This window comes from Rhinatrema bivittatum, chromosome 17, assembly GCF_901001135.1.
Source record: "Rhinatrema bivittatum chromosome 17, aRhiBiv1.1, whole genome shotgun sequence".
NCBI lineage: Eukaryota > Metazoa > Chordata > Amphibia > Gymnophiona > Rhinatrematidae > Rhinatrema > Rhinatrema bivittatum.
The window spans coordinates 8,133,639-8,155,638 of NC_042631.1; the positions used below are offsets into that span (position 1 = coordinate 8,133,639).

Here is a 22,000-nt window from a genome sequence, read left to right on the forward strand (position 1 = left end):
GCCAGAGTGGCCGAAGCGTCCATGGTTTGCAGACTTAATCAACCTAGCAGTGGATGATCTATCGCAGCTAGCTCTTCTGCCGAATCTCCTGCGTCAAGGCCCCATATTTTCAGATCAGACGGCTTGCTTTTGAGAGGGAGCAGTTGAGAAATAAGGGATATTCAGAAGAGGTCCTCGCTACTCTCTTACAGTCTAAGGAAGACTTCTACCTCCTTGACATATGTGAGGGTATGGAGAGTTTTTGAGGCCTGGTACAAGGTGCATGGGCTGGACCTATGTGGTCCTCGGTGGCACATATTCTGGCCTTTCTGCAGAAGGGTTTGGTAAAGGGTTTACCCTTTAATTCCCTCAGGGTTCAGGTGGTGGCTTTAGGCTGTCTTCGAGGTAAGGTACCAAGGGCATTTTTAACTGCACATCCAGATGTGGTGCGTTTTCTCCAGGGTGCAAAGCATTTGCATCCTCCGGTTCGGAAACCATGTCTCTCCTAGAGCCTTAACGTAGTCCTTAAGAGCTTGTGTGCTGCCCTGTTTGAACCTCTGAGACGAGCTACTATGAAAGATTAAGGCATTTAGGGAAGCATTTAATCTTCCAGATTAAGGCATTTAGGGAAGCTTTGGTACATCTGACTCTTCCAGATTAAGGCACCATTATGCTTTAACCCGTACGCACTATGTTATCACTTTGTAGTTATTTAATTCCTGCCTTGTCTTCCTTCCAGCTTCCTGCAAGCTTCCAAGTTCTCTTACCCTGTTGATTATAACTTTGACTCATTTCTACCTATTGTTTACCTTTCGTTTACTTGAATTGCGACCCCAGTTATATTCTTGTTTATTGTAAACCGATCTGATATGGTTATTTACCATGAAGGTCGGTATATAAAACTGATAAATAAATAAATCTCAGGACTGATCTGGATACGTACAGGAAAAGGAAAATTGGTTCTTACCTGCTAATTTTCGTTTCTGTAGTACCTCAGATCAGTCCAGAGTCCCACCCACTGGAGGAAAGGGAGATTTGGAGAGTCCGCTTGATCCGTTTTTGTGATTACTCTGAAGAATTGCACAGGTTTTGTTAGTCCTACACAGGGTTTTGTGTGGGCGCAGTTATCTGTTCCAGGTTTCTACTTCCCACTGCTCGTTCAGGGGATGTTAGTTATTGTATTGGCATTGGTTTTGATTTTGGCTTGGGTACAGACCAATATTGAGGGATTGCAGGTAGCACCTCATGTTATGTGGTAGTGTCAGTAAAACTGTCTCCATCTGATGGAGGGGAAGCAGAACCCAGGAGTCTGGACTGATCTATGGTACTACAGTAACGAAAATTAGCAGGTAAGAACCAATTTTCCTTACTGTTAGCAAAATTTTACAGATGAGCAGCCTTCTTGATAATTCAGACAATGCTGCTTGAACATACTTGGACTTGGCCACAGAAGCAGTCCTGCACATTTTCCCTGTCTGTGTTTCAGTACTATGGACTGTAAAAGTATGGCCCAGCATTGGTTGGCATCTGAATCCCTTCCCATCCAAAGCAGAGAGCGATGTTGCATCTGTGTCAAGGCTAATTGGTTAAGGGTAGTAATCCTCATGCCTTTTGTTAGGAGTAACAGCTGCCATTCTTTGCAGGTTACCCCCAATGCCCCCTTTTTCATGTCCAGCAGGGATTGCTCCTGCAGCAATAACCATACTACTTGCATGGGCAGAGTAGTGTGCCACTTTTATTATGACTCTTACAACTTGAACCCCAGATATAACGATTTTATGATAGATTGCACACTATCTTGCTGTATCAGCATCTACTTAAAACAAGATTTTTGAATTTCTCATCTTCTTGTTCATCAGGTTACAATCTACATAGCAAACATTTCTGTAATGTTTTAAGTTCCATGGAAATTGTACTCAGAAACCCTGCTTTTTTGCAGCAGATTTTAAAGATTCTGAAGCAAGAGTGAAGAAGGTTTTTTTTACCTTTTCTTGACTCCAGCCAGACCAGTCCAAGTGCACGGATTATGCTCCCCAGCCAGCAGATGAAGACAGAACAAAGATCTTGCAACTTCTGGATCCTCTCTCATGATACACCTGGATTTTCCTGTGTGTCAAAATACATTCCCAGATACTCCAAGGTCTGGGATGGTATCTTTCTATGCTGGAAACTGACCACCCCGCCCAGCTCCTGAAGCAGATGAACCTCTTCAGAGACATAGTGGCCTCGCCTCAAACAGATTTTGCCTGAATCAATCATTCAGATAAGAATGAACTAAAATACATTCTCGACCTACCACTACCATCACTTTAGTGAAGGTCCTTGGGGTGGGGTTGTGGCCAAACTGAATAGTAGTGTTTGAAGCTGAAAATGCTCTCTCAGATGATCCTCCCTTATGAAGATAGGCTTCTGACAAATCCAAGGACGGTAGGAACCCCCTTTGTTTTACCACTAATATTACCGATGTCAGTGTTTCCATCTTGAAAGGAGTCATTTTCAGCACCCTGTTGACCTGCTTGAGGTCCAAATTGGGACGAAAAGCTCTTCTTTTGGATCACAAAATAGATGGAGTATCTTCCTTGACCTTTCTGCAAAATCAGAACTGGAACCACCACTCCCAAAAGCAAATGGCAACAGAGCACTACTTGAACTGCCTTGCCTTTTTGCTTGGAACAAGGGGAAACCATAAACACGTCTGAAATAGGGCAGTAAAGTTACAGGGTGTAACATCCCAGACTACATTGAGCACCCACTGATCTGAAGTAATCTGCACCCATCTTCAATAAAAAAACAAAAACAGACCTCCAAAACCTGCACAGAAGGCTGGGTCCCCAAACCTTCACTGGAAGGCCCAAACACCGGCCTCTGCCAATGCCCAGATTCTTAGCCCCCCTTTTGGTGGGCCAAAAGAACTGAAACCCACTACAGGGCTGGGATCTCCGGTTGGTTAAACACCTTCCTATCTCTTCTCTGCTTTGAATACCAAAAATTATTTCTAGCTGGTGTGGCATGTGAGGGAGCCTCTAGGCTTATTGTCTGATCTGGGAACTTTAGACTCTTTCCAAGCCTGTCACAAACTTCTCCAGTTCTTAATCAAAATAATGGCCTCATTTTTAAAAGAAACCTCACCAGCTGATTCTTGGAGATAGACTTTGCCGACCAGTCGCGTAGCCATAACAAGTGCCTCACTGCAACAATGGAAGCCATAACCCAAGCGAAGGTCCTTGCCAAATCATTAAGCATCAGACAGGAAGGCTGCACCAAGCTTCATCTGGCTGCCTCTGCCAGGACAGCCCCATACCTTCTAAAGAGCATTCCTGAATGCGCTGGGATAAATGCAGACTGGCTCTAGCCACTATGTCACTGCAGACCGCCACCTGCAAAGCCAAGCCAACTGTGTCAAAGGTTTAAGGACCACCTCAATTCTCCTATCCTGCACATCTTTTAGGGAACCACCACCCTCCACAGAGATAGTGGTCCTTCTTGAGATAGTCCTAATTTTCTGCCTCCTCTGCTCACTTGCCAGATAAAGTCTCAACATGGCTTTAGTTCCCTTAAGGCTGCCCTCCAGAGCATTCCAACCCCCAGAGATCAGCTAATAGACTTCTGAAGAGCCTCCCAAAGCACTTCCTTTCATAATCCCTATAATAGGGTCCTCTGTAGATGCAGCATCTTCCTCTCCCTTTTCTTCTGCTATATCAGAATCCTTAAAGATTGTCAAATGAAGGAGTTAACTTTCTTTTTATGGAACAAGCAAATCACAGGAGTCACCATCTTCTCTAGGGCAATACTCCCCCTCCTCCAATTCCCCTTCAGCAATACTGCTCGTCACACTCTTAAAAGACAGCAAAGGTATCAGAACCACAGAACCTATCCTCTTCCTGGATCTAACTCCACTTTCTTTCTGGCCCTCTTATGCTTCAAAGAAAGATAAAGCTACATTAAGCAACTAAGAGGAAAGGAGAGCCCCAAAACCAGGCCATGTACCGAAGATGGACACCAGAGCCGAATTTTGCCCCATGCAGAACATCTGATGCAGGTACTTGAACTCTGTCAGCTGTTTCTGGTGAGCACTGTCCACAGAATCTCCTGTTCAGCTGCCCCATTTCCACCTGATTTAGTAGCTGGAGCCACTGAAATTCCTGGGACAGCTGCAGCTACTTCTAATCACAGGAGGCGTTCCAGAGTCTGAAAACTCTCCTTCTTGCTGAAATAAGATGGTCACTGCACCTGCCACAGTAGTGAACCCACTACAGGCTCAAGGACACCGCCCTTCTCCCAAAAGCTGCCTCCGACCGCATCTCTCTTTCCCTTTCTTCCACAATCTCTGCAAAACTTTCCCCTCCCAATAGTACCTGCCGCACACCACGTGCAGTGCAATGCTGAGCATTCTTCCTTCCCGTGCTCCAGAAGCACTGCCATGAAGCCATCCAGTGCTTGGGTAATACTGAACTACTCCTGATACTGGAATGGCCACTTAGAATGCTGCAACAACTGCCTCACCCAGTCTGTGCTTTGTTTTTTTAAACTTTATCCCAGCATTTAAGAATCAACCAGGCAATCCAATGAGAGGAAAAAGAAGAAAATTACCTCAGGAGGAGAGGCTTCAGAATAAAAAAAGTGAAACCACACTCCAAAAGAAAATGGGGGGGGGGGGGGGGGGGGGGGGGGGGGGGGGGAATTATTTAGAGTCAGGCAAGAACTGAAATCTCAAAAGCCACCCTCTGATTCTAAGGCTAGGCTCAATCAGGGGAAGGAGTCAGACTGTCTCCTCAGGAGCAGCTCTACCGGAGAAGATCGTCCAGCGACTAGTTACCCTGGGAGCAGGCCCACTCCAATAGGTCCATTTAGCCCGGGCTAAAAACCAGGACTTGTCACAGCACAGGATACTTGTTTACCATCTGCTAGAGTCCGAGAATACTGGCAGGCTGAGTGCAAGGGACCCAGCAACCTTTGTTCTCTAGCTCCATCTGCTGGCTGGTGAGCATAACTCGTGTCTGGACTGGTCTGGCTGAAGAAGATGAATGGCAAATTCTGTCTGTGGCAGATTTTTCAAAATGTTATGGCAATTAACTGGAAAATTTTCTCTATGCTGTTTGTTTTTAAATAATTAAATAAAAAATATGCACGAAGTACAAAAATCAATTTATTAAGACATAACCTACAAACTTAACTGTGAAATGTCACTTGTTTTGAATTGGAATAGCACAATCATCCTTTTTATATTTCCTTGAGAAAGTTATTTTTTTCCCCCCAAAGTATATGCTCGTGTTTTCTAAAAATGCCCTCAGCATCAGCAGAATGTCATGCTGTTAATTACACAGAATATATCAAGCATATAACAATAGACAATAAGGGGTTGAATTAACACAAGTTTTGAAACTTGTCAGCATTACTGCCAGTCATCAAGACATCTATGACTTGAAACTGTTCTCTGCCTACGGATTCCAGCATTTGCAGACTTCCAAACACTTCCAGATCTTTGTAGCTGGTATATAGCTGGCCACATATGCAGGTGAAAGAACCTTTGTATAAAAATGAAATTCTTCTAAAAGGGATATCATGCCATCCGGAACTGTATTAAAATCTTTGAGTTAAGAGATCTTTCAGGGATCAAACATTCTGGCTACTTTCTCTGTCCATCCTTCCCCTTCCTGTTCCTTTTAGGACAGGAGAAGGCAGCAAAGTGCCTCTAATCTGTTGCAGCCTTAACCTCATTCCCTCCCTTTCCTGTTGCCTACAAGTTGTTTGCCAGGGAAGGGACTGAAGCAGGAGCAAAGACAGTGAGACTGAAGGCAGGCACCCTGCTGCTTTCCTCAGATGATTGAATTAAAGAGTGGAGACAATTCAGTCTGGCGCGCTGATTGTGTAAGCTGGTTGTCAATTATGTGGCAACAAGCAAATTATTAAGATTCCCCCTTGGCCATTCCCCCCTCCCCCCAAATCACAAGAGCTTAGGGCACTGGGTGCACTTACTCTATCTACAATAAAGGAACTCTAATGAGGTCTACCAGTCAATGTAAATGTGTGATTTGATAATAGAAACATAGAAACATAGAAACATAGAAATGACGGCAGAAGAAGACCGAATGGCCCATCCAGTCTGCCCAGCAAGCCTCACACATTTTTTCTCTCATTCTTATCTGTTACTCTTAGCTCCTTGTTCTATTCCCCTTCCACCCCCACCATTAATGTAGAGAGCAGTGATGGAGCTGCATGCAAGTGAAATATCTAGCTTGATTAGTTAGGGGTAGTAGGGGCAGTAACCGCCGCGATAAGCAAGCTACACCCATGCTTATTTGTTTTACCTAGACTATGTTGTACAGCTCTTGTTGGTTTTTTTTTTTTTTTTTTTTTCTTCTCCCCTGCTGTAGAAGCAGAGAGCCATGCTGGATATGCATTGAAAGTGAAGTATCAGGCACATTTGGTTGGGGTAGTAACCGCCGTAACAAGCCAGCTACTCCTCGCTTTGTGATTGCGAATCCTTTTTTTTCTTCACCCCTGTCGTTGAAGCTATGCAGGATATGCGTGAAGCATCATTTTTTTTTTTTTGTTTTTTTTTTCCCCCTGCCCTTGAAGCAGAGAGCTATGCTGGAAATGCGTGATGTATCAGTCTTTCTCCCATGCCGATGCAGGAGAGAACCATGCTGGATATGCATGGAAAGTGAAGTATCAGGCACATTTGGTTTGGGGTAGTAATGTCCAATGACTCCTAAGGCCTAAACTATGTTTCTATACAATACTATACAATGTGGCCTTATAAAATAGTTAATTAAAACACTGTCTAAAACTGCTCTTCTACTGATCAGCAGTAGGTACTGGAAAAAGGCCATTTTTTTTTAAAGCAGGAAAGTATAGCACATAGTACTGCTGCTTTAAAATGAAGTTTCCTGAAAAAAACAACCAAAACACAGATGTGGTGAAACAGGGGTTCTTATGTACACCGAGTCCTCGTTTTACTGTAAGACTTTTGTAATCCCCTGAGAACATGCTCCTTAAGCTAGCCTGCAGGTTTTCTAACCCTTGCAACACTAATTCAAGTTTAGGCTTAGAATGTCTGCTCGGCTCAGAGTGAGGATTGGACAAGATGTTTCTCCAATCTCCTCAGGGAGTTGTAAGATAGTAACTTAGTCAAAGCTATTACTTTGTGCCCCGATTGGCTCTTTCAGAGACAGCCCCCAGAGAACTGGCCTTTCGTCTGCTGGAACAGAAGAATCAGATCTGTACCAAGGCCTTGTTCTACACCTCCTAGTAAGGACAGCCTTTCCTGAACTTCCCCTGGAACTGGCTAGTTACAATGAAATTTGTCTAGATGGGATTTTTGTGCGCATTATATAGCTCTTTTCAGTAATACATTCCGGTACAATGGAGAAATTACTTACCTGATAATTTGGTTTTCCTTAGTATAGACAGGTGGACTCAGGACCAATGAGTTTATGCTCCCCTGCTAGCAAATGGGGACTGAGTCAGGTTTCAAGTCTGACGTCGCTCTAGATACACCCCTGCAGTGATCTCGGCCCTTCAGTATTCTCTTAAAAAGCCACCGTGGACATACTATCAATAAAAACGGATAACCGTAACTGTACTCAAACACTGAACCCCAGTAACATTATAGATGCCTTGATCTAGGTACTGGATGACTGCTTACCCGTAATCTCTTGGAATCGATAACCACTCCACGGGTGAATCCTTGGCACTATTCTTGGGCAGCCATAGGCAGGATGTTGAGTCCATCTGTCTACACTAAGGAAAACGAAATTATCAGGTAAGTAATTTCTCCATTTCCTAGCGTGTAGCCAGATGGACTCAGGACCAATGAGATGTACGAAAGTTACTCCTGATCAGGGCAGGAGGCTGCCTGCGGTCCAGTTAACACCGCCCTTTCAAAGGCTGCACCCTCCCAGGCCTGAACATCAAGGCGACAGAACCTGGCGAAGATGTGCAAAGAGGACCATGTCGCCACTCAGCAGACAGGAGACCGCAGTCTAGTTTCCACCCATGAGACTGCCTGCGCCCTAGTAGAATGAGCTTTAACTTGAAGGGGTAATGGCTTTCCTGCCTCCAGACTCCTGTGACCACCTCCTTAATCCAGCGAGCTATGGTGGCCTGAGAAGCTGGTTCACCCTGCTTCCTTCCACCATGAACGAAAAATAGGCGATCCATCTTTATGATTAGTTCTGAAACTTCCAGATACCACACCAAAAGCCTACTGACATTCAAATGGCGGAGGTGGTATTCTTCCACGTCCTTGTGCTTATCTAAGAATGGCAAAAATGGACTGATTCAAATGAAACTCCGAGACTACCTTGGGCAAGAAGGATAGAACAGTACGAAGGTGTAATGTTCCTGGAGTCATCTGGAGGAACGGTTCCCGACACGACAAGGTAAGATATGCAACGTTCCAAGCATATAGCCACCAGGAACACCGTTTTTAGAGTTAATAAACACAAGGATAGACTGTGCAGCGGCCAAAAGGAGGGCCCTGCCAAAAATTCAATACTAAATTAAGATTCCACAAGGGAAACGGCCACCATAGGGATGGCCGGAGGTGCTTCAACCTTTTCAGAAAAACAGGCCATGTGCAGATGAGCTGACAGGCGGGTTCCATTCACCTTACCCCTGAAACAGGAGAGCGCCATTACCTGGACCTTCAAGGAATCAAGGGTCAAACCTTTATTCAAGCTGTCCTGCAAAAATTCCAGAATTAGTGGGATTTTGACCTTCCGAGGGGGAACATTACATTCCTTGTTCCAGGCTTCAAATACTCTCCAGACCTGCACATACACTAGAGACCGAGAACTTCCCGCCCTGAGTAAGGTGGCAATTACTGCTGCCGAATATCCTCACGTCATCAGGCGAGCCCTCTCAAGAGCCAGACAGTAAGACAGTATAGAGTAGAATCTTCATGAAGGCCTGGTCCCTGCTGTAGCAGGTCCCTGTATGGTGGGAGGCACGGGGGGGGGGGGGGGGGCGGGTGTCTCCACCAAGAGTCTCCGTATGTCCACAATCTGGAGCTACTAGTAGGACTAATCCATGTGGCACTCGATTCTGCGAATGACCCTACCTAGGAAAGACCACGGAGGGAAGGCGTATAAGCAGTTCCTCTTCTGGCTAGGTCTGAACAAGCGCATCGATCCCCAGGTCAACTGATCTCTTCTGCAATTGAAGAATCAGGTAACCTTCGCATTGTGAAATGCAGTTAGCAGGTCGATGGACAGGAGACCCCAGCAATTTACTACCAGCTGAAAGGCTTTGTCCAACAACATCCTGGATCCAGACTCTCCCTGCTTAGAAAGTCTGCTCTGAGATCTTTTTCTGCAATATGGAAGGCTGAGATCATTTATAGATGTATTTCCGCCCATTCCATAAGATTATATCTCCTGTGACACTTGCTGGTTTTGGTTCCACCCTGGCAGTTGATGTAGGCTACTGATGTTGAACTGTCAGACATTACATGGACCGCTTGACCCTTGAGTATGTGGCTGAATTGTAGACACGCCCATCTGACTGCCCAGGTTTCCAGGTGGTTTATGTTCCAGAGGGCCTCTTCCTTAGTCCAATGCCCCTGGGCAGTCAGTTGTTGACTGAGCTCCTCAGCTCTGGAGGCTCACTTCTGTCGTGAGGACCAGCCAGTTTTGGAGGGGACAGGGGTACACCCCTGCCCAGATGAGTTTCCTGCAGCCACCACTGGAACAGAGCATACGTCCATCGATAAGTGGAGGCGAATCAAATAGTCTTGAGACAGCGGGTTCCAACGTGACAGCAAGGAGCATTGAAGTGGTCGTATGTGTGCCGTCGCCCATGGCATTACTTCCAGGGTTGCCACCAAATCAAGGACTTTAAGGTATCTCCACACACACCATCGAGCGTATCATGTTCAAACGCACTTGGGACAAACTTCCTTATCCGTGTGGTTGGGAGGAAGACCTTGCCCTGCTTGGTGTCGAACTGGACTCCCAGATATTCCAAGGAGTGGGAGGGTTTGAGACTGCTTTTGTCAAGGTTTACGACTCAACCAAGTTTCTGAAGCAAGGAGGTCACCTTGTTGGTCACCCAGAGACTCTCTTCCATGGACTTTGCCCAGATCAACTTGTCCAAGTATGGGTGCATCAGGATTCCCTCTTCTCAATGCTGCCGCTATGACAACCTTAATCATGGGAAATGTTCTGGGGGCAGTGGCCAGTCCAAAGGGCAGTGCCTGGAACTGATAATGGTGACCAAGTACCATAAAGCATCGGAAACCATGTTTTGCCAGACTGGAATTATGTAGGTAGGCCTCAGATAGGTCCACGGAGGTTAAGAACTCTCCTGATTGTACAGCCATTATCACGTAGCATAGGGTTTCCATGCGGAAATGAATCACTCAGATGTCTGTTGATGCTCTTGAGGTCCAGCATGGAGCGAAAGGAACCTTCCTTCTTGGGTACAATGAAATAGGTGGAATAATGCCCTGTATTTTCCTGGGGCACAGATACTGAGGATTATAGCCCTCATCCTGATGAGCCTTAAGAGCAGGGGTGGGCAGTTCCGGTCCTAGAGGGCCACAAACCAGTCTGGTTTTCAGGATATCCCTAATGAATATGCATGAGAGAGATTTGCATGCACTCTGCTCAGTTGTATGCAAATCTATGTCATGCATATTCATTAGGATATCCTAAAACCTCGACAGGTTTGTGGCCCTCTAGGACTGGAATTGCCCACCCCTGCTTAAGAGGGTAGTCTCTACTGCCTGCTTCTTGTGCTGGGAGTGACAAGGAGAAACCATGAATATGTCCCAAAGAGTGCTGCGAAATTCTAGTGCATATCCTTCTTGTATGACCTCCAGTACCCATTTGTCAGACGTGATCTCGACCTACCGTTGGTAGAAGAGGAATAGTCGACCCCATTTCTCCTCGTTCCAAGGGTGCATCGGCAAAATGTCATTAGGGGGTGCGGGACGAACCTGACCCTTTTTTGGGCTGCCAACTCCGAAAGGACTGAGACCTCTGAAATGTCGAGTTTCTGTAGGGGCAAAATTATTGGGAGCCCCTTGATCAACCCCTCATGGGCGAGGGGCATTGTAAAGGAAAATTAGTTTCTTACCTGATAATTTTCGTTCCTGTCTGCTTTTTCTTATCTTCTGGTAGCTGGGGTACTGGAGATGCGCCCCATTTCATGGCCAGCTTTTCCAATTCGCTTCCGAAAAGGAGTGATCCTTTAAAGGGCATCTTTGTGAGATTTGCCTTGGAGGTTGTGTCTGACGACCAATTCCACAGTCATAGCTGTCTTCTGGCTGCCACGACCACTGAGGCCACTCCTCTGGCCAAGGTACAAACTAGGTCTGAGCCTGCATCAGCTAAAAAGGCGGCGGGGGTGGGGGTGTTCCATAACAGCTCTGGAATTCGCCCCCGAGTTATCCACCTCCTGAGGAGCAGGCACAAACAAGCTACAACGAGAAGCAATCTGTAAGGTCACTGCTATTGCGTTAAAGGCCTGTTTAAGGATGGACTTCATCCGCCTATCATGTGCATTCTTTAAGGCCATTCCTCCCTCCACCTGGATAGTTGTTCGCTTAGAGACAGCACAGACCAGTGCATACACTTTAGGGAAACACAAAAGCTCTCTCTCTGCTGGATCCAGTGGGTATAGAGCTTCTAATGCCCGACCCCCTTTAAAACTTGCTTCTGGGGCATCCCATTCCAGGTCAATCAACTCCTGGATGGCTTCCAAAACTGGAAAGTAGCAAGAGGCTTTCTGTACGGAAATCAGAATGGGATACTTCTTTGGTTCCGTCAGTCTGCCCCAGGAACTTCCAGCATCTTCAGGGTCTGTGAAACCAGGGCCAGCAATTCGTCTCTATGGAAAACCCGTAACATGGTCCAATACAGTTCTAAACCAGGGGGACTTTCCTCATCTTGCAAGGAATCTTTTCCTCCTCTTCCTCCGTGCCATCCGGGTTCCTGCCAGGGATACCTTTGATGAGTCGAGGCATGCCAATAGGACTGTGAGAGGGAGGGCTTACCGGCTGAGGTTCCGACCGGACAGCGACAAGTGAGGTAGCAGACTGCACATGTACGAAGGCTTGAAGGCCTTGAAAGAATACCCCCCAAAAGAAGGTGGCCGGGTCCATGCCTAGCCCAGGAGGTACTGGGGTAGGTGCCGCTAAATTTCTCTCCCCCATGGATGACCCAGGCCTGGGGTTACTCATGACCTGGGATACTTCTGGTTAAGGCTGTAGCTGACTCATCCTCTGAATGGGAGGAGCCGGGCTTAGAAAAGTCCGGGGAGGCCAAATCTCCCTGGGCTTCCTCTTAGTGCTGACATAAGTTGGAATCCAGATCAGACCATGCAGCCATAATACGACAAGCAGCGCAGAGAGAAAAGCGCTTGTTTCTTTGCTGCTGAAACCACTGGCGGTGGTAACTGCGTGTTCAGACAGCTTGCACTTAAAATTTTATGTGCACAGATTTCAGGTGCCTACACAGGCCACAGCGAGGCACACACACAGCCCGTGCACCCGGCTTTACTTGTATTCTGCGCCTAGGTAAGTTGTGCACATATGTACACACAACATTGGGCACACAACACATGCACAGAGCCAACACGCACTACACGTACTGAAGCTCTACGGTGGGCAATACAAATACGGGCACAAAAATGCACATAAGATGGCACCGCCGCAGCCTACCATGTGGTGTGCCAACCAAGCCTAAAGTGGGGCCTAGCCCACCAGGGGCTGCTCAACCCACTCTGAATCCCATTTCCCCTTACCTCAATGGGATTGGAAATTACATTGATACGGCATGCCGAGCAAAGAGAGCATAGGAAGTCTTACAGAAACCCTTCCAACGTCTCTGAATTGGGAGGAAATTTTAAGAGCAATGTATCTGAGGCAACAGAGGGTTTGTCCATGGTCACAAGGAGCAAAAGCAGGATCTCAACACTTCCCTGGTTCTCAGCTGATGCTCTAACCACTAGGCTACATCTCTGTTCCAATAGTGATAAGTATTGATTCCTTATGTTACCTGGTTGTTTGCAGATTAAATATCTTTTTGTTCACTGTTCTACGGCTTATTAATAAACAGTTTATCATCTCTCTGTGACTGATTCCAGAATTTGTATTTGGTCTGTAGGTGCATTTCTGAGAACTGTATAACACTGGGGTTATGTGGTGTCTTAACATTCCTAGAAACCACCAAGGGATACCTCACAGGCAGGGGACTTGCCTAGAAGCAAGCGAGAATGCAACTGCCAGGCCAGAGCAGTTCTCGGTTGACCTTGAATGGATGTTAGTGGTAGCACTAAGGTATTAATGTCCTAGGGTTTTCACATCTTCTCCAGCAAACAAAGCACACGGAAGCTCTTAAGTACAGAAATAACTTTAAATTTTTATTTCCTCAAGCATCCTGTTTTTCTTAGAAGTGAAAAATGTGGCACATGCTTAAAGAATAGAAGAAATGCTGTACCTCAATGGTTTCTACTGTCCACTCCTCTACTTGTTCCTTCTCACTACTGCTACTGAACTGGGTCTCTGCCATGAACTGCCTGTTTACAAACTACAACAAAACACAAAACTTGTATGAATAGGAATACCGGAATACATGCAATGCGCAAAATACTGGATTTCCCCAGAAATGGCCTAGAGTCTGGATTGTATGAAAAACCCAATTAGTTGGTAAAGCGTTTTGCTGATCAAGCCAAACACTAAATAGTAATGATTAATACTCAGATTTGTAATAATCTGAAGACAATGTACTACATGGGTTTTCAAAATCTAGGTCCCTTCTAGAGATTAGAAGACACCACAATTTCACATGGATTTGGCATCTCCAACAGCTGAAAGGAAAACTAGCTCATCTGGTCCCGTCAGAAAGAGAGAGGCTTATGTGGTCTCAAAAGCACCAAATATTTAGATCATTCTTATGCTGGATCAGTAGAAAAAGGGTGCCCAAACCTATAAACTATCCATTTATTTTACACACACATCACACCCAATGCACTAAGCTCACTGGTTTCTCTCTCCTAAACTTTTTTTTTTTTTTTTTACATAAATATTAAACTTTTGTTTTTATTTTTAATTACTCTTCAAGGGGACACGTATACTGCCTAACCAGCCAAATCATACTTTCTTTTCTCATAACACCTATTGCTGACTAATATATAATGAATTAAATTCACTTACATTTTCAATGAAAGGGAAAAATCACAGATAGCTCTCGCACAAAGATCTTCCCCCCTCTCCCCGGTGCTTAGTACGCACTGATTTTACTGCCATCAAGGGGGGAAACCCTTTCAAGCATTACTCTACTGTAATTTCCTGTATTGTCATAATTTAATCTCTCATATTTGTGGTTTGCAATCTACTATACTATGCCAGTGCAACATTTAGAACAGTTATTTTCCTTTTGGATGAAGGTCCAGTACTTATGCTTCGTATCTCTGCAACACCAGTTTTGTTTTGTTTTGTTTTTTTTTTTTTACTATTTATCAATTTATTTTATTCCAGCCAATGCCAGAATAAACCTCATTCTCTCAGTTCTACTCAGAATACTTGTCTCCATACCTGCATTGGGTCAAGAGTTTTCTTCTGGAGTTCATAAGATGTAATTTTCAAATGCATTTGTGCACATAAATGTAGAAAATAATTGCAATATTCAAAAGCCCATTTACGTGCATAAATCCTTTTGAAAAGGACCTCCAAATATGTATAGTCATCGTATTAAGGAGTGCCTGGAAGTTCCTTTAAATCAGGTCAGTGGCACCCAATACAACTGGGACCGTTTGTTACATTTTTTGATTTGATCTTTCTTTCCATCACTTGGTACTGACACTTCTATTATCACCGTTGTCCTTGAGTTTCTCCCGTTTCCTTGGAATAGGGATGCCCCTTGTGATCACAACTTTTTCATTCTGTACAGTGCTTTCAGGGTTGTGATCCCAGTACCTTCCTGCTCAAGTTCTTTTATGGTACAGTCTGAGTCAAATGTTTTCTGCTTTGTGTAGATTTCCATCAAGAAAGGTGTTCCTAGCACATCTCTCCAGGCCAACTACCAGGAATTGTTTCACTAAATGATGATCAAGGAAGCTATAAAGCTTCAAATCATCTACATACAGTAGGCACAATGTTATCTGTGGATCATTAGTGTATAGGATTAATAGTAAATCCATAGTTAAGAGTACTCCGTGCATTCAGTGCCACATAAAACAGTGGTGACAGGAAATATCCCTGAAATATTCCTTGCTGGATCTTGATGTTAATCAAAATCACACACTATAATTCACCCGGTGTATTATTTTTTCAAAAAAAATTTTTATTACCACAAAGTACCTCCACCACGGCCATTGCGGAATCGATTAAGAAAAATTGGCACATAGTAGCATTACACAGCGGATTACAAGAGATACCACTCATTACAACAAGTAGAGGCAGAAATATCAAAGATCAAGTGATCCATTCACGTCTCAAGACGGTTGTGAATAAAACAGAAGGTTATCACAAAAAATGTGGTAAATGCACAGTGTGCGACAATACCATAGAGGGGGACACTTGGACGGATCCGGTAACTGGGTATAAAATATATAGGAAATCAAACACGGATTGTACAACGAAGGCAGTGATATATGTATTGATTTGTGACTGTCCGAAGGTGTATGTGGGACACACAAAGAGATCAGTCAAATTGCGAATAGCGGAACACCGGTCTAGAATTAATAATGCAACTATCACAGCCCCGATTGTTCAACATTGCATTGATAAACAGCACACATATGAACAATTGAAGTGGACCATTATTGATAATGTAGTGGATACCGGTGGGGGACAATCAGTGTTAAATCACCGAGAGCAGTCATGGATTTTTAAGCTCCATACAGAACAACCAACAGGATTAAATGACCAATTGGATTGGTTTTCTCTGATTTAGAAACGTTGATAGGTCGACCTAGTATCCAAGAGGTGGGATAAATATTGAACAGGAAACCGGAAATAAGACAGACGCCGCCGGGAATGGTAGAGAGGAGCGGAGGCTCTATCGAGCACCGGAGAAATTGAATACCAGAGTTATAAAGAAAATCGTGTATCAAGGAATAAAATATACCCTGAGGAAGACATCAACTTGCAAATGTCGAAACTTGCGCGAGTCGGGAAAAAAAAGGACATTCGCTAGAAAGCTAAGTACTTTGCAGTTGGTCCCGGGACGGCTTATAAAAATAAAAAAGTGCTAGACACAGAAAAAATTTTTTTTAATAATGGAATATAAACAGTGATTAAAATAAAGGGTTTACACTCTGTAACCCAGCTTGGCATTTAACAAAAAAATTTAAAATAAACTATTGGAGGTGGAAGGTGTGTTAATGATTAAAAGAAATAACATCGACACCTGGATGGTGTTATAAAAGATATGAAACCATCTTCTTCTCCTTAAAAAATTTTCTTAGAAAGAAAAATTGGAAGCAAGTATTGTTATCAATAGTGCCACGGTGGTATACAGATTGTCACCTATATGTAAAAAATATTTTGAAAAAATAATACACCGGGTGAATTATAGTGTGTGATTTTGATTGAGCTCATTTGGTGAGGATCTATATTTAGAGAGGATCTTGATGTTAGGCATGACATTGTCTATCTTCATAATTCAGATGGCATGCAGTCTGCCACATTTTTATGGCAAACTTGATGTACTCTGAGGAATCCTAATGTCCACTCTCTACATTTCAAGGCAATATCAAAAGCTGCTTTTTTTTTTTTTTTTTTAATATAGTCAAACCATGCTATGCTAATATGGCTATTAGAATTATATAGTACACCAATTTGGGGAGAGATACCCAAGATTTTGAACTGAAATGCTTACCTCTGTGGATTCAACTTCACTTGGTTCAGTATATTCTTCTACTGTCTCGGATTCTAAGAAAAAAATAAATATTTGAACTGGTTTACTCTATGCCTAAATATTACTAGTCACATGGCAACATAAAAGTTAAGAGTTCAGGTTTCTTGCCACATGCAGCCAGGTGTTTGCATATGCTAGAGGAGGCTATGGGAGATATTTAGGTCCAAGGTGGCGTATACTAGAGGATACAGATCTCCACAAATTGTCTTGAAAAATGAGATAGCAAACCAATTCAAACAATTTCATGCAATACAGAACTGGAAGGGAAGGGTCTCAACTTTAATAAAACGTTAGACAGAATGTTAATGCTGACCAAGAGCATCTGAAAGGAGTTTCTCCAGAGACGAGGACCGGGGTCATCCACACAAGTGTGACAACATCCCATGGCACAGAGAGAGAAAGCTCTCCCAGAGAAGGCCCATCTTGCTGCTGCCTTGCAAGTCTCCTTAGGACAGGGTGCTTTTTTGGCTCTCTCTTTACATTCACTGCAAGATTTTTCCCTTAGGCATTCTCCCTTATTATTCATTCAAATAAAGTTTAAATGATTTTCCTTTTTTACTTCAAAATTTACTTCAGTTTGACAATGGTTCTCTTCAAAATGGCAGAAAGCAAACTGGGATTCAAGAGGTGCCCCTGTTGCTCTTCTAAAACGACCGTCAGACCAGTGCACATGGTGTCTGGCACTGACCGATGGTGCTCTTAATTGTACAGTCTGTGCCTGCATGTTTCCAGTGTTTCAGAAGATCAAGAAGTGATACAAGACTTCAGGCTTCCAGCTTAATAGTTAATGTGCAGAGGCCATCACCTAAACCAAAGATGGTGCCGTCTTCTCATGACCAAAACTGACATCACAGCGAGGTGCCTTTCACCTTCCAAGGAGGGTGGTGCTAAGACAAAAGCCATGCAGACAGGCACACATAGTCCCTTTCTATGAATAACTACTGGCACCATTCACATGCAAAGGTACGGCGCCATCTTCTGTGTAAAGACCTTTTCAGAGAAGATGTTCTTGGCACAAAAAAAAACAAAACAAAAAACCCGGGGTCAAAGTTCTACAACATTGAAAGCTACAGGAACTAAAATAGGCAATCATCCCATCCATAGTGAGAAAGATGTGGACAGTCTTTATAAAAAGTTTTACTGATTATGATACCATCTCTGCCACTGGAACAGATATTATCCATTTTAGAATTCATGACACCCAAGATGGAAAGTCAATCCACTAGTCCTATCGGCGTAGTGAAGACATCGGGGTAAACTAAATCCTGTGACTCACCCTACTGTAAGGAAAGATCATCATTTGAGGAACCTCCTATAGTTCAATTCACAAGAAGAGTCTGAATCTCCTATGTATCCATTATTCCTGTCAGGTAACGAGGACTTCACTGCTCTACCATCTGATCCAGCTCCACAACATTCTAGGAGTACATTCCTTTTTGAGGATAGGACATATCTTAACATAGTAGCACAGTAATGACGGCAGAAAAGGACCGTGGTACATCTAGTCAGCCCAGCAGGATTCTTATGGTAGTATCTGCCATGCAGTTATTCGATGAGCCTTCTTGAAAATTCAGACAGCACTGATGCATTTTGCTTATGACTTGGCATTAGAAGAAGTCCTGTACTTTTTTCACTATGTCTGCATATCAGTACACCAGACCACAAGAGTCGGGGCCTGTGTTGGCAGTCATCTGAATCCAATTCTTCTTCCCCCCCACCGCTGCCAAAGCAGAGAATGATGTAGTGGAGGAGAAGGTGAAGACAAAAACAGTCAAAGTAGCATGGGATAAACATTATGGATCCAACTCCCCTTTTTCTCTGCCACTGAAGTTGAGGGCAATGCTGCAGTTGCATCAGAAGTATCAAGGCTTATTGGTTAAGGGTAGCAACCAGTGCATCAGCAAGTTTTCCCCATGCATTCTTTTCTTCATTTCCATCCTCTAGGCTTTAGGGATCACAGTGTTTATCCCATGCCACTTTGACTGTCTTCAGCACATTCTCCAGAAGGGCATTGCAGGCACCCACCACCCTCTCCATGAAGAAATATTTTCTGGTGTTGGTTCTAAGTCGTACCCTCTGTAGTTTCATTTCATAACCGCTAGTTCTACTGATTTCTTTCCAATGGAAAAGGTTTGAAATTCATGCATCATTAAAACATTTCAGGTATCTGAAGTCTGTATCATATCTCCCCTGCACCTCCTCTCTTCCAGGGTATTCATATTTAGATCCTTTGGCCTCTCCTCTTAAGTCTCCCAATACTGACCTCGCACCATTTTGGTCACCATTCCCTGGACCACCTGTCTCTATCCTTTTTGAGATACGGGCTCCAGAACTGAACACAGTACTCCAGGTGAGGTTTCACCAAGGACCTGTCAAGGGCATTATTACCTTTATTCCTGCTAGTTAATCCTCTCTCTATGAAGCCCAGCATTCTTCTGGCTTTAGCTATTGCATGTCACACATTGCTTCGCTGCCTTCAGATCGCCAGACACCATCACTCCAAGATCACTCTCTTGGTCCGTGTACAGTCTTTCGCCCCCTATCACAGCTCATTTCGATTACCACATTCCAGATGCATGACTCTGCACTTCTTGGCACTGAATCCCAGCTGTCAAATCTTCGACCACCCTTCAAATTCTTGGTACTCCGCAACTGCTGCACCCATCTCAAGCTTATGTGGACCATAAAACTACTTATACCGCCACCCTAATTCCAAGTGCTGACACCTCGAAGATCCTCTTGAGATATAATTCCAGTTTACGGTCTTGCAGATCCTTCAAAGACGCCGCACCAGCCACTGGGTTCGTGGTTCTCTTCGTAACCGCTGAGGCTGAAGCATCCATCTTCCAAAGTCTCCTCAGGAAGGGAATAGAGCTTGTCCATAGCCCTACTGACTTTCAGGCCAGTATCCGGAGTGTCCCACTCCCTGACCACTAACTGCTTCACCATTCTGTAAAAGAGTAAGATCGTGGTCGGACCCTTCAGTCCCGCCATGTCCTGATCCACAGTGTCCTGGTCTTGCTCCTCTTGAGGAACGGAAATTCACAACTCCGCCAGTACTTGCGAATTGAGGGGGGCCCGGTTCCTCCCTCTGAAAAAGGCACACCATCTTGGTATCATCACCCTCCAAGAATTGGAGCTTCTCCGAACCTTCATCCGGAGGGTCTAGGGAGTCTGCAGGTGGAGGGGCTTCAGACGTGTACTGGGAGCCACTCCCTGGTCCGATTCCTGGGAAGATGTTCCAGCACCACAGCCCCGAGTGCCTTGACCATCCTAACCCTATTGGTTCCCACCTGGTCCAGATCCTTAACTTGGAGGGACCCCAGAAGATCTGTTTTGAAAAGGATAAGCCCTTTTTGGTTAAAGAACAAGGTAGTCTTAATCCAGATAGACAATCAAGTAGGCCATGTTCTATATCAGAGGGGGCAGGCTCCTTCACCTGTGTCAGGAAACCTGCAAGATTTGCAAATGGGACATTTCCCAAACCATTTTTCTTTAAGCCGTTTCTCTCCCTTGGAGCAGATGGCAGACAGATCTGAGTTGAAAGTTACAACTACACGAATGGTCATTAGACAGCTGAGTATCTGAAGACCTTTTCCATCTCTGGAGTACTCCAATCACAGATTTCTGTTGGCATCCTGGAGTAGTATGCAAGAAGGACAGTCTGGCTGCAGACTCCTCAGTCCCATGGTTTGCGTTTCCCCCAGTTTCGCTTATATCAATAGCAATTAAGTTAAGAAGAAAAAAGGGTCAAATGATTTTAGCCTCACTAAATTTGGTTTCACTGGCTAATAACATTCAACATCCATTAAGTGAGCACATTCCAAACCCATCCTACATCCTTACCTTCAATTGTTGGCTCTGACTGTACGGATGTGGAAAGCAAGTTAATATCTTCTCTACAATTGCCTTCTGAAATGGACAAAGTTCTCCTAGAATCTAGAAAATGTTCAACAAGAAGATCTTATAGTTTCAGGTGGAAAAAGGTTCATTCCTGTTCTCTGCTCTTCCTTAAAGACAACGTTACATGTCCTACTCCTCTATTACTGCAGCAGTATGTTACACCTTTTTAAACTAGGGTAGAAGACTAACTCTCAGAGTTCATCTAAGTACCACAGCAGCATGTCAGTAACATTTCAATTGTGTTCCCATATTTTTAACTTTTTATTTTAAAAAAAAAAAAGGGGGGGGGGTCTTCCTATTTTTCATTAAACTACAGTTTCTAGATTCATGAAGGGTCTAAATCATCTTGCACCTCTGATTAAAGATCTTCCTGGGATCTAAATGTAGTTCTGGCTCAGCTTATGAAATTGCCATCTGAACCTCTGGCAAAGGCAGACTTGAAGTTCCTTTCTTGGAAAGTTTAATTTTAAATAGCAGTTACGTCTGCCTGGAGAGCAAGCAAGCTATAAGCATTGGGATAATACTGTCCCTATACTCCAGTTTCCCTAAGAGTAGCTTTAAAACCTCATCTTAAGTTTCTACCAAAGGTCTCCATTTCATTTAAATCATTTCATTGTCTTGCCAAGCAGGCTCTTCATATATTGGACTGCAGAAGAGCACGCTCTTCTATTTGGAGAGAACAGGGTCTTACTAAAAGTCTTCACAACTGTTTCTCACCTGCGATAAAGTCAAACAAGGCTCTTCGGTTACAAAGAGAACTCTTTCAACATCCAATGCATGTCTTACTGTTATGATCTGAAAGTCAGCCACTTGGATGTTTTTACTACATGCCATATAGAAAAATAATTAAATACTACAAAAGTAAAATGAAAGCTCATATAGTCAGGGTTACAGCAGCTTCCTTAGCATATCTTCACTCTGCCTCTATAGAGGACGCATGCAAGGCTGCCACCTGCGCTGCCATTCATAACTTTACTGCTCATTACTACCTAAAAATATGTTTTTAATATCAAGACAGATGTCTTGGACAGGTAGTTCCAAAAAGCTTATTTGACTGGATTAATTCCAGCCTGCCTATTCCACTAACATAAGCTCATAACATACAATTTTATTCAACCCTCAGCTTGGGAGGCCCCACGTGTCCACAGGACAGAGAGGCTGTGTGATAGAGCTTTTCCCCTGCCTGGAACAGACAGACATACTTCAAGGCACTCTAAATGGAACGGCCTCAGTCAGGTTCAAGCAAGGGG

General features: G+C 44.1%; 1 protein-coding gene across 4 annotated transcripts in view; it reads right to left on the reverse strand.

Annotated features, from left to right (window-relative positions):
* The window catches only part of CAPRIN1 (cell cycle associated protein 1), a 69,969-nt gene that overhangs the window by 28,899 nt on the left and 19,070 nt on the right, over positions 1–22,000 (reverse strand). For 3 of the 4 annotated variants that reach the window (XM_029582456.1, XM_029582457.1, XM_029582455.1), the window contains exons 8-10: positions 20,694–20,786; positions 16,809–16,861; positions 13,425–13,514 (exon numbers count right to left, since the gene is read on the reverse strand). In XM_029582456.1, coding sequence (XP_029438316.1) covers positions 13,425–13,514; positions 16,809–16,861; positions 20,694–20,786 — 236 coding nt within the window. The remainder of the gene's footprint in view (positions 1–13,424; positions 13,515–16,808; positions 16,862–20,693; positions 20,787–22,000) is intronic. The other variant, XM_029582458.1, reaches the window with a different exon arrangement.